Source organism: Acanthochromis polyacanthus, chromosome 9 (assembly GCF_021347895.1).
Source record: "Acanthochromis polyacanthus isolate Apoly-LR-REF ecotype Palm Island chromosome 9, KAUST_Apoly_ChrSc, whole genome shotgun sequence".
NCBI lineage: Eukaryota > Metazoa > Chordata > Actinopteri > Pomacentridae > Acanthochromis > Acanthochromis polyacanthus.
Genome location: NC_067121.1, coordinates 25581177 through 25603039, shown reverse-complemented (window position 1 = coordinate 25603039; position 21863 = coordinate 25581177). Strand labels below are relative to the sequence as shown.

General features: G+C 41.1%; 3 protein-coding genes across 5 annotated transcripts in view; 1 reads left to right on the top strand and 2 right to left on the bottom strand.

Annotated features, from left to right (window-relative positions):
* Nucleotides 1-1306, bottom strand: part of fgf12a (fibroblast growth factor 12a) — a 40846-nt gene extending 39540 nt beyond the window's left edge. The window contains exon 1 of the mRNA XM_022194973.2: nucleotides 1197-1306. Within this exon, the coding sequence (XP_022050665.1) occupies nucleotides 1197-1215 (19 nt within the window). The 5' untranslated portion in view covers nucleotides 1216-1306. The remainder of the gene's footprint in view (nucleotides 1-1196) is intronic.
* extl2 (exostosin-like glycosyltransferase 2) lies at nucleotides 1197-21818 on the bottom strand. Of its 3 annotated transcripts, none has more exons than XR_007944299.1 (6): nucleotides 21703-21818; nucleotides 20688-21133; nucleotides 20129-20199; nucleotides 19896-20011; nucleotides 19307-19769; nucleotides 1197-1288 (listed from the first exon to the last, which is right to left on the bottom strand). XR_007944299.1 is itself a non-coding variant. In XM_022187967.2 (5 exons), the coding sequence occupies exons 1-5, from the start codon at nucleotides 21705-21707 to the stop codon at nucleotides 19367-19369; spliced, it is 1041 nt and encodes a 346-aa protein (XP_022043659.1). In that variant the 5' UTR covers nucleotides 21708-21818; the 3' UTR covers nucleotides 17746-19366. The 3 variants fall into 3 exon arrangements, 1 of the variants encoding a protein (XP_022043659.1); XR_007944298.1 differs by lacking the exon at nucleotides 1197-1288 and adding an exon at nucleotides 14264-15384; XM_022187967.2 differs by lacking the exon at nucleotides 1197-1288 and having other exon boundaries at nucleotides 17746-19769.
* Nucleotides 9472-17498, top strand: parla (presenilin associated, rhomboid-like a). The gene is made up of 10 exons (XM_022194967.2): nucleotides 9472-9613; nucleotides 11640-11832; nucleotides 11948-12052; nucleotides 12159-12291; nucleotides 12426-12521; nucleotides 12680-12829; nucleotides 13983-14053; nucleotides 14139-14240; nucleotides 16325-16422; nucleotides 17225-17498. Exons 1-10 carry the CDS (start codon nucleotides 9534-9536, stop codon nucleotides 17373-17375), a joined length of 1179 nt encoding a protein of 392 aa, XP_022050659.1. The 5' UTR covers nucleotides 9472-9533; the 3' UTR covers nucleotides 17376-17498.
* Nucleotides 21819-21863: the final 45 nt, after the last annotated feature.

Genomic DNA, 21863 nt, shown 5'->3' with positions numbered 1-21863 from the left:
TTTTGCATGAGCGAACGAGGCCATAAAGTGTGCGGATCCTAGAACAGGGTTTCAGGAGGGTGAACCTCTTCAGCCTAAATGATGCAACAGAAATGTAAACAGTGCAGGAGACAGGGGGCCTCTGCACAGCTACCATGGCATATCCCACATGACTTTGGATTCTGCTTCACTGTAACACTTTGCTTTACAGGTAAAAACAGGACAGGGTGACCATGCGAGAAGGTTACCCTACTTAAACAAGGGCACTCTGTCCCTCATCCAAATATATTTTATGCAGGGAATGTGCTTGTTTTGTCCTTTAACCCCATGCAGCTTTTAAAAAATAATAATTAAAAAAAAGCTATACTGTGCTCAGCAATGCCACACACTGCCAGTGTTTCAGAGCAGGACTGCATATCTTAAGCAGTGTGTGACTAAAAGAGGCAGCAGAGTTTCTCATGCAGCAGACTCCTGCATCCTATAGTTCTAAATAAATGACAGGCTCTGTACCCATTTACTGGCAGAGTTGAAAAGCTTTGTCAACAACACGCATGCTGATGGTTGAGGCCGCCGCTGTAAGGAGAACAGCAGCACATTCATCTCACCGAAAGAAAAAAAAAAGAAAAGAAAAAAAAGTGGAGAGCCAGCAGTTTTTGTGTAAATCAGCTGACAGCACTGATGGAGTAAAAGGAAAGACGGGGAGCGTTTACCATGCGCAACACAGTGGAGCACACAGTGGCATGCATGAATGATATTTACACAAGTTGTATTTGCAGATGACTTCCTTAAAGAGTGACAATGATGTTGGGATGTTCAGTGCTGCAAAGGTGTACAAACTACCCGGCGGGACGGTGCAAGGAAGCCGGGATACAGCAGCAGCATCAGCAGCACAAGCATCTCCCTGCAGCACTGAAGCATGTGCTGATCTGTGGTTAGTTAACGCACACACTCCTCAACACGCATCCACTGGCTCAAGTTCCCGCACAGACTCTAGTGCATTCCTCCTCCTTTTATTGCATGTGGCGTTTTTTTTTTGTTTTGTTTTTTTTGTTTTTTTTGCTGCATGCAACTGAAACTTATGAATGAGCCTTTATTTTGGGGCCGCCGCAGTCTGTTCTTAAAGAATCCACACGCCACTTACAAGCAACGCAGCGCCCAGGCAATAACCAAAACATAAAAAATGAGCATTCACAAACAAGCACGTGGAAGTTTCTTACCGGCGTTTTTATCACCCATGTCCCCTGGAGGTGCTGAAGTTGGACGCTGCCGACGTAGGCTGGAGGAGATGCGTCTGCACGCTGCGCGCTCTCTGCTTGAGAAGAGCACAAGGAGGCAAATTGGTTGTTTTAAAGTGATTTGTTGCGATTAGATCCTGCAAGGGACCTCAGCTGACGGAGATGCAGAGCTCTTCAGGGAGCTCGTGTTTACCCCTTGGTGTTTCTGAGAGTTTCTGAGAAAGGTGGACCGAGAGCTCAGGTAAAGAAGAGTGAGGGAAGGGTGGGACTGTGTGTGTGTGTGTGTGGGGGGGGGGGGGGGGGGAGTGCGTGTGCGTGTGTGTGTGTTTTGCAGGGGTGAGCGGATGCAGGGTGTGCATTGTGTCTTGCTGCAGAAACACAGAGGAATTAACTGGCAGTGAGACCTCACTTCGTCCTGATGCTTGTGATGACAGGATTTTGTGCAGCCTTTCTGCGTGTGGCTTTAGAAACTTGGCTAGGATCTTTTTTTGTTTGTTTATAGAATGTAAAAGAATTTTGTTAAAACATGACAGATTTTTTTGAGATCTTCACACCTTGGAAGAAATCCAATTGTGTTCAGAAGTTTACATGCATTTGTTTGTTTTCCAGTGACTCCTATGACTTAATTTTCTCTGTTGGGATTACTCAAACACTTGTGTCTTTTGTACCTTCATAAAATTTATTTTAGGTCTTCTGAAAATATGACAAAATATGCTGGGTAAAACTCACACATGCAGCAAACTGAATTATGAGTTTTGGTGGTGTAGAAAGCCGTGTTAATCAAATGGTCTCAGGGGCGTAGCCTCTTAATTTCTAAGCAGTGATTATGATTGACTGCAGCTGGTGACTCCTCTTAGACAATTTAAACAGGCTCCATTTGATACACTTGCCTGAGTCTGCAACAAACACTACAGCGGGAAAGTAAGGAGCTCAACAAATCATTCACTTGAATGATTTTCGCTTTTTTTTCATGCTGCATTAAACTGTGAAAACATAAAACACAAGGATCCACTTCAAAGCAGCTACAGATCCAGAAATGATCTCTGCAAACTATTATTTTTTGAGTAAAATGTGTATAGCACAGTTGTGTTGCTGCCACAATTAGGAAGAAAACATAAGCTTTCACCTGCTGTTACAAATGATCAAGAGTCAACCAAGAATCACCAAAAAGCAAGTCTGCGTAGAGGCTTCATAGAGACTGCCATACAAGAAGCATGTTCTTCCTCCAGAAGTGGCACCTTAAAGGCTTGACTGAAGTTTCCTGCTGAACTTGGACAAATAAAAGGTCTTTTGAAGGAAATGTCTGCAGTCATATGAAAGAAAAAATGAACTATTTAGTTACAATGACCAGAATGTTTGGAGGAGACAAGGTGATGCCTTTAATCCCAAGAACACCAAACCTACCATCAGGCATGGTGGTGGCAGTATTATCCTCTGTGGCTGTTTTGCTGCTGGTGGATCTGGTGTTTTATACAAAATAAATGGAATAATGCATGGATTACCTTCACGTTCTCCCGGTCAACCTAAAATCATCAGCCAGTAAATTGGATCTTCGATGCAGTTGTGTGTTCCAACAAGACAATCACACATCTGAAGCAGTAAAGACATACAAAAGACATGGTTAAATTAAGCCAGAATGATGGCTACAGACTGGTCTCTCCAGAGTCCTGATTGAAATTCCATCGAGAACCTGTGAACTGTGCTGAAGAAAAGAGATTGTGTCAGAAAGCCGGCAGATTAAGTTGAGCTGCACCAAATTCTGTCAAGAGTACTCGTCAAACATACAACCAGAAGCTTGTGGAGGGCTACCAAAACTGCCTAGATGAGGTGAAAAACCAAATATTAACCAAATATTAGCATTGCTCTGTGTATGTTTTTGACACAGCAGGTTTTATCACATTTCCAGAAGACCTACAATAAATATATGACAGAACCAAAATGCAAAATAGTTTTTTGTGACAAAGATGAATGTGTTTCAGTCATTGCATCATGTAAAATTAAGAGTTATAGGAGTCACTGGAAACTCAGGACTGTCATGACATACAGTAAATGGTCTTTACATGATCATGTGCAGTAAACTTTTGTTGACAACTGCAATGATGGACAAATATGATAAACACAAACAAAACACTACCTATTACCTTCTTTTCCAGGCTTTCAGAATGAACTCAGCAAACTTAGAAACATCAAATGCAAACAGCCACAGTAACCTGCACAACTGAATTTTTCAAGGTTATGTTGAGCTGAGACTTTAGCACCCCCCCCCCCGCCCCCCGCCCCCCATTAAGGCCAGTGAGAGCTTGCTTTCATGACTGATAATTATCAACCATTCTCAAAGCGCCAGTCCACCCTTCATGCATTCTTTATTTTTAACCATTCTCTGCTAAATTAACTGTAATGAAGTTTGTCTTTCACCCTACAACTCCTTCACACACTTTCTGACAACATAGTGCACCATGTTGCGTTACTGGTAGCGAAGGCATATGATATTTTGCTGAGATCTATAAATATTTAATGAATGATTCCAATCAATAGCCGTGTCCTGAGCATTTGATGCTTTATTGTGCCTGTTATTTGATTATACTGCAGTATAATTCTGATAGATATTGTGTACAGTATATACAAAGACTGTGCATTCAGAATGAGATGTTCCAGTGTAATGGGCTGGTACAAAATGCTCCTGAGGAAGTTGCCGGTGTTGTGTAATCAAATCGTGTCAGTGTGAACTGCCAGGGCAGATATGCACACAAAGGTAGAGAGTGTGCTGCTCTCACATTTATTCAAGTACCTCTCTTGTTCTGTGCTGACTTTGTTCATCCCATATTTGAAAAATAAGCTTTGCATAAACACATTTGTTGTGATGCTCTTAATCAATTGGAGAAATGCGAGGCTGATGATGCCGTCATGTTGTGTGCTGTCCTCTGCAGTATTTTGGGCAAAACAAACATCAGGACTGAAATCCCACTCACTGTCCAGTTCATCCAGCAGTTCGTCCAGAGAGTACCACAATCATGCACTGACCACCAAGTGTCAAAAACCGTGCAGAAAAAAAAAAACAGAAAACAAGTGTGGTATTACCTAACTGGCCCATTGATCAGTGTCTTGGAAAGCGCTCTGTCAGCACCCTGATGGGACGCTATGACAACAGCTAGAGTTTCCTCTGATGGTATAAAAAGACTGTGCTGCTGGTATAAGATGGTTCTAGCCTTTGTGCTGAAATAGAAGCCTCAAGGCCGAATGACGTTCAGCATCATGCGTCCGCCTATGGATCCAAATCACAGCACAAATGTGGAAGGAGAATGTCATAGATGCTCCATTAATTTCTCTGTGTGGATATAGTTGCAGTATAGGATGAGAGGTTGCCCTACATCAGGGATGTCAAACTCATTCCACAAAGGGCCGGTGTGGCTGCAGGTTTTTGTTCCAACTAAGCAGCATCACACCAGACCTGACTCATTTAATCAACCCATCTCAGTCTCCAGACAGGTGATTGGTCAGACTGTGTGCTGTAGATATGTTGGAACTAAATGCTGTAGCCTAGAGCACACAGTCTGACCAATCACCTGTCTGGAGACTGAGATGGGTTGATTAAATGAGTCAGGTCTGGTGTGATGCTGCTTAGTTGGAACAAAAACCTGCAGCCACACCGGTCCTTTGTGGAATGAGCTTGACATCCCTGCCCTACATGAATGATAAGTCCTTCTGATTTCAGGCATCCCACTTCCTGTCACGTGGCCGAGGCCTTTGCTGCCCCTGTTGCCGACACAGGCGAATCCTGGCTGGCGTCGGTTCACTGCGAATCGATGAGAGGACCTGAAAGAGGACACCTCTACTGGGGAAAAAAATGAACTGCACTGATCAGAAAGGAACCTAAAGTCCTCTACAGATTCAGAGAGAGATGAATGTGTGTGTGGTGGGGCCGTGCTGTTTCATAGCAGGGCTGCAGCATCATATGTCTCTTTAATTAAAATAAAAAAACACCAACAGCTTCAACCTAAGTTTACGTCAATGACCACTCAATAATTTATGATTCTCAGCCTCTTTCCTCCTACTCTCTTCCCTCTTTCTGTTCTCTTTGGCCTCCCCACCTCGATTTATCCTGTGCCCGCTCCTATCACTGTCATTCCCACCTCTGCTCCCTTCCTCCTCTAACTCCTCTCCCACATCCCTGTGTCCTCCCCTGCCCCAGACCTGCACCCATAGGATATCATCTAACTTGGCAGTGTGTCCTTGCCCCATACAGTAGCAAAGGCATATTGCTCTGCTGTCTTTGTGCACTGTATCTTTGCGCTGAAACAGCTAAAACCTCTCTTCTCGGTATGACCACGTAATTTTCTTGCAGAAGTGTTTGTATTATAATGCGTCCACAAGATGCACTGTCTGCTTTAGTTAAGATAAATTACTTCTGTACCTATTCCTGAAATTTTCTCCCCCCAGCTCTATTATAGCCGTTCTCTGTGCAATATTGTGTCAGAGCTAAAGCAGCCCACTAAGTGCAGATATTGCATTGGAGGAGAGCCCTACTCTGCAGACACTGCAGTGCAGCCTTCTCCCTGCAAATTCTACCTTCTTCACCTATTTCTGGACTCACTAGCAAGCCTGGGAGAAGTTCGTGGAACTTGTCCAGATGCCAATAGCAACACCTAGCGCCATCAATACTGCTCAGACACTGCCCAAGGCGTCCACTATTTCTCACTTGTTTTCATAAAAAAACTCTTGTGCACCTGCCTAAAGGTTTCAATAAGAAGTAGAAAAAAAGAAGAGGGAGAATTGCTTTTAATTATATTTTCATACATATTTTGTGGGTGATTTTCTTACATGTGTTCTCATTTTCTCAATATTCCTTCATCAACTTTCACAATGCTAAAAGTAGTAATTACGCATAGTTTCAGGGTGGTTATAGGTTATTACTGTCAGTGCATTTATATTTTGACTGCTTTATCTGATGTTTGGTAGTTGAAACTGTAACAGTAGGCCTTGCTCGTGTCAGAGGTTTCACTTGTCATCATAGAAAAGCAAAGGTGTTACTAATAGCATTAACAGTGACTATGTGTTCCAGTACGCTATGACATTGTGACAGTGAGTCAGCATGCACAGTACGAGGACCCTGAAGCCAAAGCAGCGAAACGGAATTAACTCATTATTAATTTTAATAATACATCTGTGTATTTCTTACATTGATGTATCAAAATATCTCCTTTGCATGAAAGGCCTACTTTGTAGAATATATTGTGCAAATTGATTACGGTAGAAGCCATAAATGTGACATCTGATTTGCATAGTCACTGGATGTCATTTAGATACACTGGAGTGAAAAGTACAAATGAAAAATCAAACTGAAGTATAACATTACAGCTAAATGACAAAAAAAGGCACAACTACCTTAGATTTTACCTTGGTTATAAAGAAAACCAACTACATGTTAGCGCCATTAATACCTAACGAGTAATAATAATATGTGAGCAGAATAATCAATCAACAACGAACAAAATAATCAGACTATCTCTGAAATGGGGAAAGGCAGAGGAACAGCTTCATAAAGCGATGTACTCCTACACCGTACTGGAAATTCAATATATGGAAATATTTAATCCGTTCTTTTAAATGGCCAAGCTTCCCGGGCACGGGGCAGAACATGATTCCCACTTGGATTGGATAAAAATAGACACACATATGATGGCTCATTTCAAATCCATGTAGGCATTTTCACAGGCATAGCAGATACATTGAGACGGAATCCTTATTATAAAGCATTTCGAGTGGGTTTGGACTATGGTGCATAAGATGCTGGGGAATTTTCACCATAAAGATATTCTTCTGCAGGAACAATCCCTGTTCATTTAGCTGGCGTACACACAACACTTCTACAGGTGCTAGCTGACCAGTTTGAGTTTAAAGAGGAGACAGAATACTAGAAGTACCTTTAAGGAGTAGTGTAAGGAGTAAGAAGCATGTTTAAATTTAACAGTAGTTCAGAGGGAGCTGATATGATATATAAGTTCTTTGAGTTACTACATCATAATGTACAGTGCCAGTGTTGTACAAAAACATCATCAGCACTGATGAGTGAGAAGTGTGAGAACCTAAGATTAGGACACAATATTAGGAAGAGATATGGCAGAATATCCATGTAATACCTAATCTTATAACACTATACATAGACACTACTGCACTCCTTTGACATTATTTAGGATGGGCTTGATGCAAGATAAAAAGTAATGGAAATGTAAGGAGGCAAGTGGCACTTTTTCACATGTCATATGGGAATGCTGCGTGGTTGTGCTGTTTTGGAAGGAGGTACTGGTGAAACCCGAAGGGTGGATAAAACAGGCCCTGCCAGATTCCTCTCACCTCTGTGTTCTTGGGGACGAAATACTTTATCCACCAGGTGTCACCAAAGCACAGTTTGGATTCATATATGCATGCTTCATTATTGTAGCGAGATTTGTTTTGCAAAACTAAAAGAACACAGCAGCATCAGAACTTTCTGAATGGACTACACTCATCAGTAAACCTGCATCCTTCGAATACTCAGGAGCTAGAATAAACATTACAAACGCAAATGGCTAAGGTCATTTCCTATACTGACAGTCAATAGAAACTTTGAGGTAGAAATGTACGCAGAATTCTACTTGTAGGGGGGGTTATAATTATTCATTGTGGATTTACTGATGATCTGGTGCCCTGGTAGTTGTGATAATGATGAGTTGTCATTTTGTCTGTTGGCCACTTTGCAAAAGTGAACCAAATACACACCAAGCAATACTCAGTGAGTATCTGCACAATTTGAGAATGGGTTTTGAAGGCCTATTTAAAGGCCCAAAAAAGGCCACCATTGTTAATCCAGTGAACAGCATCACGCTGCGTCTATCACATGAACAACGTCTCCGGGCACTGGGTATGGTGGAGGCCGGTTTGAGCTACAGTGATGTAGCCAGGCGTATGGGCTGTTCCCAACCTACAATCAGAAACCTGGTCCAAAGCATGCACCGAAGGATTGCTGCCTGCATCCAAGCAAATGGAGGCCATACTCGGTATTGACTGTTGTGACTTTGTGTTTGGCAGGTGCCGTTTTCTTTTGTGAAATTCTTTATTTTGAAATCATTCTTGAAACTTTAGATTTTTGTTTCTGTATGCCAATATGCTAAAGAAATGATTCATATGAATAAAATCCAGTTTTGGGCTTCAAAATAAAAAATATGTTGAAAAATATGGTCTCAAAGTTTTTAATGACTGTCAGTGTACTTTTTATCAGAAAGATTTGGAGGGGTTTCACTGATTATTACTTTTCTTGCCCTTTGTGGCCTCTCTCCTTTTTATACTTCTGAGCTTTTAGTGCTACATGCACCAATATGCACTTTGTGACCCTCTCTTCTCCAGAGCTTACATGAAAACAAAAGGGAGGAGGAGTTTTTCCAGTCAGGACCCGAGACTGGTCTGCGGTTGTGAGGCTGGTTGGATGTACTGCCAAATTCTCTGAAACGCCTTTGGAGACGGCTTATGGTGGAGAAATGAACATTCAATACACCAGCAATAGCTCTGGTTGACATTCCTGCTGTCAGCATGCCAATTGCATGCTCCCTCAAATCTTGCCACATCTGTGGCATTGTGCTGTGTGATAAAACTGCACCTTTCAGAATGGCCTTTTATTGTGGGAAGTCTAAGGCACACCTGTGCACTAATCATGGTGTCTAATCAGCATCTTGATATGGCACACCTGTGAGGTGGGATGGATTATCTCAGCAAAGGAGAAGTGCTCACTATCACAGACTTAGACAGATTTGTGAACAATATTTGAAAGAAATTGTGATATTGTGTATGTGGAAAAAGTTTTAGATCTTTGAGTTCATCTCATAAAAAATGGAAGCAAAAACAAAAGTGTTGCGTTTATATTTTTGTTGAGTGTACTTAAGTTACTTTCCACCACTCACTGTGATTTTACTGTCTAGACAAATCTTTACTATAATACACCACTAGAGGGAAGTGAAGTGCTGTCTACTGTTGGAAAAAGAGGCCTATTTTTCTGCACCTCTGTGTATTTTAAGCATGCAATGAATTTAGTGTCTTTGGTTTCAGGCAGTTCTCTACAAACACACCGAAAAACAAGCTGGTAACAACAATATAATCAAACACTTTATATATGTTGGTAAGATCTAAACAGTAGACCATGCATACAGGGTGAGAAGTAGTGCAAATGTACGGGGCAGGAGCAACAGTGAAGTAACCACGAGAAATCGCAGCTTTTCGACGCGTCCGTGAACGCAGCAGCAACTCCAGAGCGGCAGTGGGAGGAGCCTCGGGCCCGAGGTCATCACAGACATGGCGTGGCGAGGATTTGTAATCAAATGGGCCAAAACAGAGATCACCAGACCCCACAACACAACTCCACGAAGCTCCAGGTGAGCAAATACAGCGTCGCTCAGGTCGGAGGGTCTGATCAAACAAAATGAGTCTGACTGGTGTGTGTGTTTGCTTCACGACCAGCAGTGTGTGTTACCTAACCGTTCCCACTGTCATTGTACACAGATCCACGGAGCTGAAGCTGCTTTATGTGTTAGTTTATTACAGAAAAAAGAAAAGAAACATTTGCAATACCACCACCATCAGCGTTATTTGTCTGTAGTGGTATTTTTTTAAATGAGGCTGAGCTGTTGGAACAGCATGTCCTCTTTAGATACTGTCTGTTTTGTTCCCTGCTGAATGTACAGCTGATGTTACAGAGCTTAAAGCAAAGGGGCTAACCAGGGTCAGGCATGCTGCACTCCTGCAATTACACAGCTTATATCTTATGAAATTTTGTCGGTGGTGCTTGCATAATCAGGAAACAAGGGGTTTGGTCAGAGCAGTAGCTTTGTATGTACTATAATATATAATAACTCATTTTTTCGTTGCAGAAATTACAATATATCTCAAAAAAGATGTTAAATTGGGATATCTCGAGTGGTCACTCAGGCAAATGAGCTGAAATCTTTATTTCAGCATTTATTTTTCATAATAGGTTACTCTGTGATCTTCAGGCTATTTGGAGTAACATGTTTTTTAGGTTTAAAGAAAAATGGTTTGTTGATATTTGGTGTAAACCAAAATTACAAACGTATTGTCTCATAAAGGTTAGATATAGTGGGAATCTTATGTGAAGTGTAATTTATGCAAAACACAGATGTGCACAGTTGCGATCAGGAACATTACTACTAGCATTAAAGACTGGGAGTTTTAATGCCACTCTAGAAAAGGAGAGACTTTGTTTGGTGTGTAATTTAAGTGAAGTTGAGAATTATGCCCATTTTATGTTTTATTGTCATCTTTATGAAGATGTAAGAAAGGTACTTTTCAGTAAAATGTCCTCCGTTTATGCTGATTTCTTTCGGTTGGATGACCGTAAAAAACTCGTTATGTTTTAGAAAGGGAATCTTTTTCATGACGAACCATATTTTGTTGGAGAACTGAGCAGCAGAATAATTTGTGTTTTGAATGTATTGCTCCAATACTAGTATGTTGGTGTCTTGTAAACCCATGAGGGTTGGGCATGACACGAAAATAAAGAAATCAATCATATTCATTGATCCAAGCTTATCTCTTAAGAGGGATTAAATCATTGTCTTAAGTGGTATAAAACTAAATATGTTTTATTTAAGACTATAGGTCAGAAAAAGCAATTAATTTCAGGAATTCTTGCTGTTTTTTGACATTGCATTGTGTCCCTATGAACGGTATTATAAATCATGACAAAAACACCAATTCAAGGTTCTCAGTTTTCAAAGCAGGTCTGTTATGCTACTTTTTACCGCAGCTGGTAGAGTCATTCCATGTATACAACACTGAGCAAAAATACAAATCCTGCTTGCAAATGGCCTCTGACTTACAGAAAAGTAATTACTTACATTTCTTTTGTTATGATCACAAAAAGGTTAAATTTAGACAATTGTGAACAAATTTTTGAGCTCTTCAGCTGATAATAGACTGGCGACCACTAAGTTAATCTACACTCTAATGAGGAGTGCCTTTAAAGGACAGCGATCAGATAGCTTCAGCAGTACACAGACACTCCTTCCACTAGTGTCTACATCGTCCACACCTCCACCATTTGTTGTCTACGACACAACAGACAGTCTTTCACATGATGCTTTAAATGTCAACATGAACTTGTAAACCAGCTTCACCAAACCCTTCAGAAGAGTGGGACAATGCTCCACATCAACAACACTCTCAATCTGCCTGTTGTCATTTCCAATACAGTCGCACTTGGTTGTTTCATGATGTCTGTTCTCTCATAGTAATGCCATCTGTTGGAACGATAAATACTTATTCCCCTATGTTAAAAAGAATAAATAGAATTTAATCTAATATTATATGCTGCATATTTATTTTTCTTGAAACTGACTATGTATAAAGTAGGTTTAAATGCTGTCCTGTTTGTTCTGACAGACTTAACCCCTACAACCAGCAGAGGTGCGGTTTCCGTCGGGACGCCAAGAGGCCAGATACAAAGAAAGGAAATGTCACCCAAGAAACAAACGCCTCCTCCTCTGAGGCTGCCACACCGGGGCCACCTCCACCACCTCCACCTCCCAAAGTCCCCAGACCAACACTGTTCACACCGCTGATGTTCACAGTGGGGGTAGGTCCCTCAGCTTTCTACTAGGATGACTTTTTTTTACGTAAAATGAGAAAAGTGCATGCTATAATGATATTCAGAAAAGTAGGATGGTTTCGGTCTTCTGATTCCATGTCAGTTTACAGGCTGCTCCTTTGGTGCGGCGGCCATTCTCCAATATGAGACCCTGAAGGCAAGAGTTCAGATGGCAAAAGATGAAGAGGAGGCCGAAAAATTAATGCAGGTGAGGATTTAACGATGCACATTTCCTCCACTGCCGTCAACTTGTGTTGCCAATTTAACCAAGAAGCTTCTTCTAGTGACTTGATGAATGACACATTTGTTACCAGGGCTCCCAGGACATGACATACTGGCACAACTGGTGGAACCAGCTGTCCAGCTTCCAGCGACAGCTCATCCTCCTGATGTCCATGGTGGATGACTTCTGGAGCAGCCTCACAGAGGGACAGAAGACCGTCACGGGTAGCTTATTCAGCAGCGGACTCATTTCGTCCGTGTTGTTCTTCAAATGTGGCCAATGTCAACATCTTTGCTTGTGTTTAATACAATCCACAATTTCCTCACAGTCAGGCGTTTTGCTTATTCATGGCTTCTAGGTATTATTGCAGTAAATGCTGCAGTCCTGTGCTGCTGGCGAATCCCTTCAATGCAGAGAAGGATGATTAAGTACTTCACGTCAAACCCAGCCTCCAGTGAGTATCACTGTGGGGTTTTTTTGAGAATTAGAATGAATAATGAGTGATAAGTAGTTAATTGAGGATGAGGAGAGATTTTCAACATGATTTTCATCTAGTTCTCTTTGTGTTTCCAAAGCACAAATGTCCAAATCCTTGTTTCTCTCCCTCACCAGAAACTCGGTGCCTTCCAATGGTGCTGTCCTCCTTCAGCCACTACTCCGTTATTCACATGGTGGCCAACATGTATGTCCTATGGACATTCTCCTCTGGAATTGTCTCTCTGTTAGGGAGAGAGCAGTTTCTTGCAGTCTACATGTCTGCTGGTGAGTGGAATAAACAATAGGACTAGCATCTGATGGCATTCATCACTTCTTAATGCAGTATTGATCAGTGCTGAATTTCTAACAGCTACGTCTCTGAATGGGTTTTACAAATATTTTAAGACTTGTGTTCAGTCATTTAAAGTAACACAAGTTTGAAATATTATACTGAGCGTACACCCTTAACTGTTATGGTCAGTCCATTTATAATTTCTTCAAAACATTTAAGCTTTCCTAAATTGCATTTAAGAGTGGCATTGACAAGACTAAAGCGGCATGTTCTACTGATCACATATTGCAAATTAACCCCAATTTTTAAGAAGATACTCTGAGTGCTTAACAGGCCTAGATAACAATGTGCTTGTAAAACTTTTTGCCTGCTTTTATTGCTTCCACTTAATTGCTCTTGTCACGTTAATTTCAGTTCAGACCAAATTAGATATGATCTCTTAGGCCTTCATTTAATCGCTCCTCACCCATTACATCTCAACCGACATTTTAACAGTTTGGCATTTCCCAAACAGCAATTTCAGCAATTACACATCTATTAACATGCTACATTTTAAAAAGTCCCTCTTAAGTTATTATTAAACCCCTTAAAATAATCTCTGTGCATCAATATCACATATTTAGAAGCTTTTCAATGAAAATATCCCCCTCCTGCCCTAAAATTGCTTAGATGTGACTCTAGAATGTGTAGATCTATGAAGTCTCCATCCACTTCTCCCCACTCTTTGCTTCAAGAGAAGCAAAGACTCAAAGAAATTAATTTCTTTCTGCACTTATGCTTAAACTGTCAGTGTTCAGTGTAACTTCAGCTGCATACACATCAGCTACCTCCCACTGCTTTATCTTCAGTTGAATTTTCAACTTCTTCGATGGCAGTTCAACTGATATTTTAGCTGCTTTCAGCATTCCAGACACTTCAACTATCTCTGTTGCTTCACATGTGACTGAAATTTCCATTTATAGGATTGTTTCACCTGTTAAGACAGTAAACAACAACTGTTATTGCATTGGTAATGCATTTGGTTGGAAAGTTGACTGAGAAAATAGGTCATAAGATGTAAAAAAAAAAAAAAAAAAAAAGGCACAGAATATCTTTTTAAGCAAGCAAAAAGAACAATACCTAATTGTCATTTCTATGCATTTTCAGGTGTGATTTCCACTATGGTCAGTTACATGTGCAAAACAGCCACTGGGCGTCTCTATCCATCATTAGGGGCGGTAAGATCGTTTTTTAAAAAATCATTTTAAAGCTTGACACAAATAAAATACCAATTTTTGACTTGTAACTTTGTTTGCTCTACAGTCAGGCGCCGTCATGGCAGTACTTGCTGCAGTGTGTGCAAAGGTGCCAGAGGCCAAACTCGGCATAATCTTCCTTCCTATGGTCACTATAACGGCAGGAAATGTAAGTGATGCATGTCTAAGACTGTGGTTGTAAATGGAGTTTGTATACTCTACAAAAAAATAAACGCAACACTTTCGTTTTTGCTCCCATTTTTTATGAGATGAACTCAAAGATCCAAAACTTTTTCCACATACACAATGTCACCATTTCTCTCGAGTATTGTTCACAAATCTGTCTAAATCTGTGACAGTGAGCACTTCTTTGCTGAGATAATCCATCCCACCTCACAGGTGTGCCATATCAAGATGCTGATTAGACACCATGATTAGTGCACAGGTGTGCCTTAGACTGCCCACAATAAAAGACCACTCTGAAATGTGCAGTTTTGTTTTATTGGGGAGGGGGTCCACTCCTCTTCAATGGCTGTGCGAAGTTGCTGGATATTGGCGGGAACTGGTACACGCTGTCGTATACGCCGATCCAGAGCATCCCAAACATGCTCAATGGGTGACATGTCCGGTGAGTATGCTGGCCATGCAAGAACTGGGACGCTTTCAGCTTCCAAGAATTGTGTACAGATCCTTGCAACATGGGGCCGTGCATTATCCTGCTGCAACATGAGGTGATGTTCTTGGATGTATGGCACAACAATGGGCCTCAGGATCTCGTCACGGTATCTCTGTGCATTCAAAATGCCATCAATAACATGCACCTGTGTCCTTCGTCCATAACAGACGCCTGCCCATACCATAACCCCACCGCCACCATGGGCCACTCCATCCACAACATTAACATCAGAAAACCGCTCACCCACACGACGCCACACAAGCTGTCTGCCATCTGCCCTGAACAGTGTAAACTGGGATTCATCCGTGAAGAGAACACCTCTCCAACATGCCAGACGCCATCCAATGTGAGCATTTGCCCACTCAAGTCGGTTACGACAACGAACTGGAGTCAGGTCGAGACCCCGATGAGGACGACGAGCATTCAGATGAGCTTCCCTGAGGCAGTTTCTGACAGTTTGTGCCGAAATTCTTTGCTTATGCAAATCGATTGTCTCAGTAGCTGTTTCAGCAGAGTGGCTGGTCTCAGACGATCTTGGAGGTGAACATACTGGATGTGGAGGTCCTGGGCTGGTGTGGTTATACGTGGTCTGCGGTTGTGAGGCTGGTTGGATGTACTGCCAAATTCTCTGAAACGCCTGGTGGAGAAATGAACATTCAATACACCAGCAACAGCTCTGGATGACATTCCTGCTGTCAGCATGCCAATTGCACGCTCCTTCAAATCTTGCCACATCTGTGGCATTGTGTTGTGTGATAAAACTGCACATTTCAGAGTGGCCTTTTATTGTGGGCAGTGTAAGGCACGCCTGTGCACTAATCATGGTGTCTAATCAGCATCTTGATATGGCACACCTGTAAGGTGGGATGGATTATCTCAGCAAAGGAGAAGTGCTCACTATCACAGATTTAAACAGATTTGTGAACAACATTTGAGAGAAATGGTGATATTGTGTATGTGGAAAAAGTTTTAGATCTTTGAGTTCATCTCATAAAAAATGGGAGCAAAAACAAAAGAGCTGCATTTATATCTTTGTTGAGTGTATTTGTGTGCATTCACAGTACTGACTATGCGAAATGCATGTTTTCAACAGTAAGTTTTCACGCTATCTAGATTTGTACCTCTAGAACAGGGGTGTCAAACTCAGTTCCTGGAGGGCCACTATCCTGCATGTTTTAGATGTTTCCCTCTTCCAACACACCTGATTCAAATGATCAGGCTCGTTATCAGGCTTCTGCTGACCTTGATGATAAGCTGATCATTTGAATCAGGTGTGTTGGAAGAGGGAAACATCTAAAACATGCAGGATAGTGGCCCTCCAGGAACTGAGTTTGACACCCCTGCTCTAGAACATAATCTGAACATACTGTTTGCTTAGTCAGACATTTAAAATCATGTTGATGTCCTCATGTTGTGTTTTTGCTGCAGGCAAGAGATGTAAATCTGTGCATGAACAAAACGAACAAGTGTATGAATGAGTGAATGTGTAAGTACGCATGTCTGAATGAACGGTAGAGAATAGCTGTTTTTAGTGCATTGTGTGTAACTCTAGGTTTGTGTGACTGGTTTGCCTTTAGGTTCTGAAAGCACTTGTGGCTGTAGATGCAGCAGGGCTTTTGATGGGATGGCGGTTGTTTGACCATGCAGCTCACCTTGGCGGTGCCCTCTTTGGACTGTGAGTTCTCTCAACTGATTTTTAGCCTCCGTTCTTAACATATATTTCCTGGTTAAATGATACAAAATACAGTAAAGATTTGACAAAATACAATTAAATCAAAATCTGCTTTCATTTTCTGGAGCTTTTAAAAATGTCACAGTTTCAGATGGATTTTGCTCAGTTTTCTGTATCTCCATTAGATGATATTTTACTTGTCATCACATGTCCTAATTATGGAAGTTTGATCATATAACTCCTGATGAAGTCTGAGATGCAGCTGAAAGCTCTGGAAAAAGCTACTGAGGCGTATAGCGAAGATTGTTTTGCAGAATGACTATAAGGTCAAGACTGAACTTCTGTGCTTTAGTCTTTTTGCATCCCAACTAAACCACCAAAAATATAAAATAAAGAATATGATTGGTGTTACAAATTAACCTAACAAGTTTAAATCTAAGGGTAAAGACCCTAATGTGGTATTTATGGTGATTTTACCCGAGTAATTTGTACATTATGCATTAAAACAATAGAAAAATTAAATACTACTTTATCTGACTATAATACATTATTAATGCTGAGGAGGAAAGAAGTCAATTCTAAAAGCCTATTCATATTTAGATCAGTTTATAAACAGGTGAAAACAGTATACTGTATGCTGCAATGATACATTTTAGCTATTGAAATGTTTCTGTAGAGGATATTTTGACACCACCTAGTAGGAAATCCAATTACCAGCCTAAATCTTAGTAGCAGTCTTATGTGAATGTTATTGGGCTTTAAAAGTGTGTAAATTTTAACCATCTGCATATATCTCATCCTGCAGATGGTATGTGGCATATGGTCACAAACTAATTTGGAGGAAGAGGGAGCCCCTAGTGAAGCTGTGGCACGACATGCGTTCCCCTGGCAGCAGAGGATCCAGGCCTGGAGGTGGACCTGGTGGCGGTGGCGGTAGCGGATCCGGACCACAATAGGACTCTGGAATCCTTTTAGAAAAAACTGGACTCCAATTACCTCAGAGTATGCAAGGACACTTTTATTCACCGAGATGGAATGGGCTGTTATTATTCATTAATAAATATAGTTTTCCATCCAAAGTTAGAAATGAGCATTTTCTGATTTAATGGCATGCAGAGACTTGAAATTTAAAAATAGGTCAGACCTCACATCAGATTTTACTGTCCAGATGTTTACTGTGTTGACTGACATCTGTTTCCCTGAAAGCCGTTCCACTTACAAAATGAAAATACCACTCTCCTACCTCCCAGATGTTTAAGCTAGACACATAATGTCAGCGTTATCCCGTTTATATTATCAAAGTGAACTGCATTGCTCTGTCACTGGTTGGAAATGCCAGAGTGATGATCCAGTTCAGTAATTAAATCAACTTTAACAGGATGATCTTTTCTCATTATTACAACTGAGGTTATAGTATATTTACAAATTGCAGGGATTATCTATTACAAAAACATATCTAATTATTTTGGAAAACTGCTGTTCCTACACTCAAAAATATAAACGTAACACTTTTGTTTTTGCTCCCATTTTTTATGAGATGAATTCAAAGATCTAAAACTTTTTCCACATACACAATATCACCATTTCTCTCAAATATTGCTCACAAATCTGTCTAAATCTGTGACAGTGAGCACTTCTCCTTTGCTGAGATAATCCATCCCACCTCACAGGTGTGCCATATCAAGATGCTGATTAGACACCATGATTAGTGCACAGGTGTGCCTTAGACTGCCCACAATAAAAGGCCACTCTGAAATGTGCAGTTTTATCACACAGCACAATGCCAGCGTGTACCAGTTCCCGCCAATATCCAGCAACTTCACACAGCCATTGAAGAGGAGTGGACACCTCCCCCCCCAATAAAACAAAACTGCACCTTTCAGAGAAATGATGATATTGTGTATGTGGAAAAAGTTTTAGATCTTTGAGTTCATCTCATAAAAAATGGGAGCAAAAACAAAAGTGTTGCATTTATATTTTTGTTGAGTGTACTTCTACCTACTAGAAATTAGAATCCCTTCATGCCCTAAAATTGGGACTAAATTTTCTGTTGATTTGTTTTCCAGGAAGTCCTCACATAATTCTTTAATCACTGTATGTCAGTGTCTTGACCTCTATTCACCTGTTTCCAGGTTTAATTCTCCTTCGCTCCTCAGTATATGAATTCATCCTCAGATTTTGTTTAGAAAAAAAACAGACAACTTTATTCAATTAATTAACATGATAGTCTTACAAACATACGCATGCATTTTTATAAAATGATTGTCCATGCATGCACAGTACTGGATTTAAATGTAGCTTTCAAATATACCTATTACTTTCAGTTACATTTGTTTCTATTCCCAGATTCAAACTCTGGTGGGGAGGTTTTTTTTATGTCCAAACATTACTATAGAATACATCTTCTTGCACTGATAAGTCAGTTAAATGGAACAAAAGAAAATGGAAACGTTCTTTAAATCACAGTTACAAACAAGGCGAGATTAGAGTTAAGACCGACACCAGCTGGCTTCACAGTGAATGCGCTACAATCCACTGAGGGACTTGTTCGTGCTGAAGGAAAGGCCACTTCTGGCAGCAATACAGATTACTTTATCAAATATGGACGTTTCATCAAAGTGGAACATGTGCAGAAAATTCTTCCAAATGAAAAGTCCATCACTGTCCCGCTGATGTCATGATGAGACCGCTGAGGATCGTAAAATGCACCCAAATAACAGACAAACTGTTTTTATTACCTTGCGATTGTCTGAGCTTTCTGCAATTAAAGCGGCTGAAGATGTCAGATGCTAATGACTGGGCGCCATCCACAGATCACTCAAGCACTCCATTCAAACTAATCCTCAGCCCGGATGTGTGACGTGACGTAAACCAAACACAGACTTACCAGCCTCATACTTGAACCTGTCTTCTTCCAATCCAAAAGAGTCAGCAAAGTGGCACCTCCTCAGCCCCTACTCTTGTGATTGGCGTAGCTGGGGAAGCCGAACTGGGAGACCATCAGATTGGAGAAGCAGAGTGGCATGAAGCCGTAGATCTGTGTCAGTCTGTTCAGGCAGTAGGACCTCTGGAGAAGGTGTGCGGGGCGATGCCACATTCCTTGGTATCCACTGCTGGCATCCTTTTCCAGGTTGCGGAGGTCCACGGGTTTGACAAAGACCCCAGAGGGTCTATTGACCCTGGTCGCCTTGGAGTGTTTCCTTAGATATAATGCTACTGCAAAGTTCATGGCGATATCATCACAGTTCTGTGTTTCGTCCACTAAAGCATGCACTGCTTGAGGTTGCTCCTGGAAGAGCTGCAGGTAGCGGCGGTGGAAGAAAGCAGCACCAATTAACACCATGGAGTATCTGTAGTGAGGGGATCAAAATAATAATAATATTTTAAAAAAGGCTTTTCACATCAAACCAAACCTAGCAAGTAAGATGGAGTGTGAGGACAAATTTATGACAGAAGAAAAGAAAACATCAACTTACCTGTCACCACCAGCTGTTTCTGGATCCTGCAACTCAAAGCTGCCGTAAGTGTACACTCCTCCTGGTGTTGAGACATGCTTCCGTGGAACAAATCCAACAATTTGGTCTGGAAATTGCTGTGGAACCAAAAATGACCGATGGTTGTGTCGGCAGCATTATGTATAGTGAAATTAAAGAACCATATAAAGCTTAAATGTCAGTTTTATATTTTCATTGTTACTGAATATTCTTACCCTCCAAACTGAGAAAGCAAAACTGATGTCAGGAACACTGATGAGGGTGTCATCGTCTAGCATCAACACAGCTAAAAAAAAATAAGGGGAAAAACAAACTATACTTAAAACTTGTTTACACAAACAAAATATATGTCAGTATAAAACTCTTTCAATAACTAAATCAAAGAATCTATACAGAATAAAAATGCAGCATGTGATACTTTATTAAATGCTATCAATCACTTTCAACAGATAGGGAATAAGTATTTGTTGTTCCAACATACTTCATCTTTACAGCAGCATGGACATCATGGAATAACATGATTATATTGGAAATGATAGTGGGCAGATGGAAAGTGGGGTCAAAGACCACAAATCATAAGCCAATGATGACTGTGTCCACCATTTGCATTATATTGTGCCAGACATCTGTGACTTAATGTGTACAACTGGCTAAATATAACCGTTTTTAACCAAAACAACAGGAATTTCTCTAAGTCAGAGAAAGAGGCGATTTGCATGCTGTTTTTACATTTTTTTTTAAGTGAATATTGTGCAAACTGATGGACAAACTGACCATCTGTATCAATCTCAGAGAATGACTGTAGTCTGTTGCGCATTTGATTGCTAGTCTGCTCCTTGAACACCACCTGGACTGGATGAGGCCCCAGAGAGTTCCATAACTTCAGGGGCGTCTGCTCCCCAATGTTGTTCCAGACAATGATAATCTTCTGAAGATGAGGCACTGCTTGGTAATGGTTTAAGAGTTTGAGTAAAACGTCTGTGCGGTTGTAAGTTTGGATGATGACAGTGAATTTCTCCTCTTCTGAGCTGTCAGTGTGCAGACTCTGTGCTGGATTCTCCTTCGATGCTGTATCTCTGCGTAGCACTCCCAGGACACCAGCAGCTCCTTTGTCCTCAGCAGGTGGCAGCAGAGCTGTCAAAGCTGCTCCAACCAGGAGGATCAGCAGGATTGGCCACACCAGATAGGCTCGTCTAACCCCAAAACAGCAACGGGGTACCCTGAATTACAGAAAAACACACAGATTAGCAGCAAGAACCCATCCTTCCATCTGAACCCCATTATTTAAATAAAATGTGCTGAACACATACTGATGCAGGGAAATATAAAACTTCTGACAAAACATGTTAATCCCAATGGATGAGGTATTCTGAAAATATTGGGCTGTTCAAACAAAGATGAAAGCCTGGAGCACATAAACTGCTTTGTTATCCGTGTGAATGAAACTGTAGGTAAATATAGGAGGTCCACAGCTGGACAGGAGCAAAAATGTAGCAGAAGAGGCCATGAATCAATATTTCGACAATACTTTTCTTGGATATGGCCCAAAACCCCAGCTATTTTCCTAGCACACGCTAACTTTGTTGTGCAAAGTAGTTATACATTAGTCAAAGCAGCCTTGTTGCATCAAACAATTATTTGCTAACTTTGTCGTGATGTTAGCTCGGGGTTTCTTTCAAAAGACACAACGCCACAACTTTAGTTAAACAAACTATCTCATAATATATCGAGTTTATAACATTTCCCAGCGAATGCTATGCTATAATTCCCTCAATAAATCAGAACTCACCTCATTTTGTTGGCACTGCAAGCAACCCGCTCACTTCACATAAGTCGCCATGTTGGCTGACTTTAAGCAAAGAGTCTAAAAGTAAAGAGCGCCGACAAGATAATATCCGCCGTGAGTGTGAGTGTGGAAATTACCTGTCGTGCCGGTAGGAAAAAGCAACT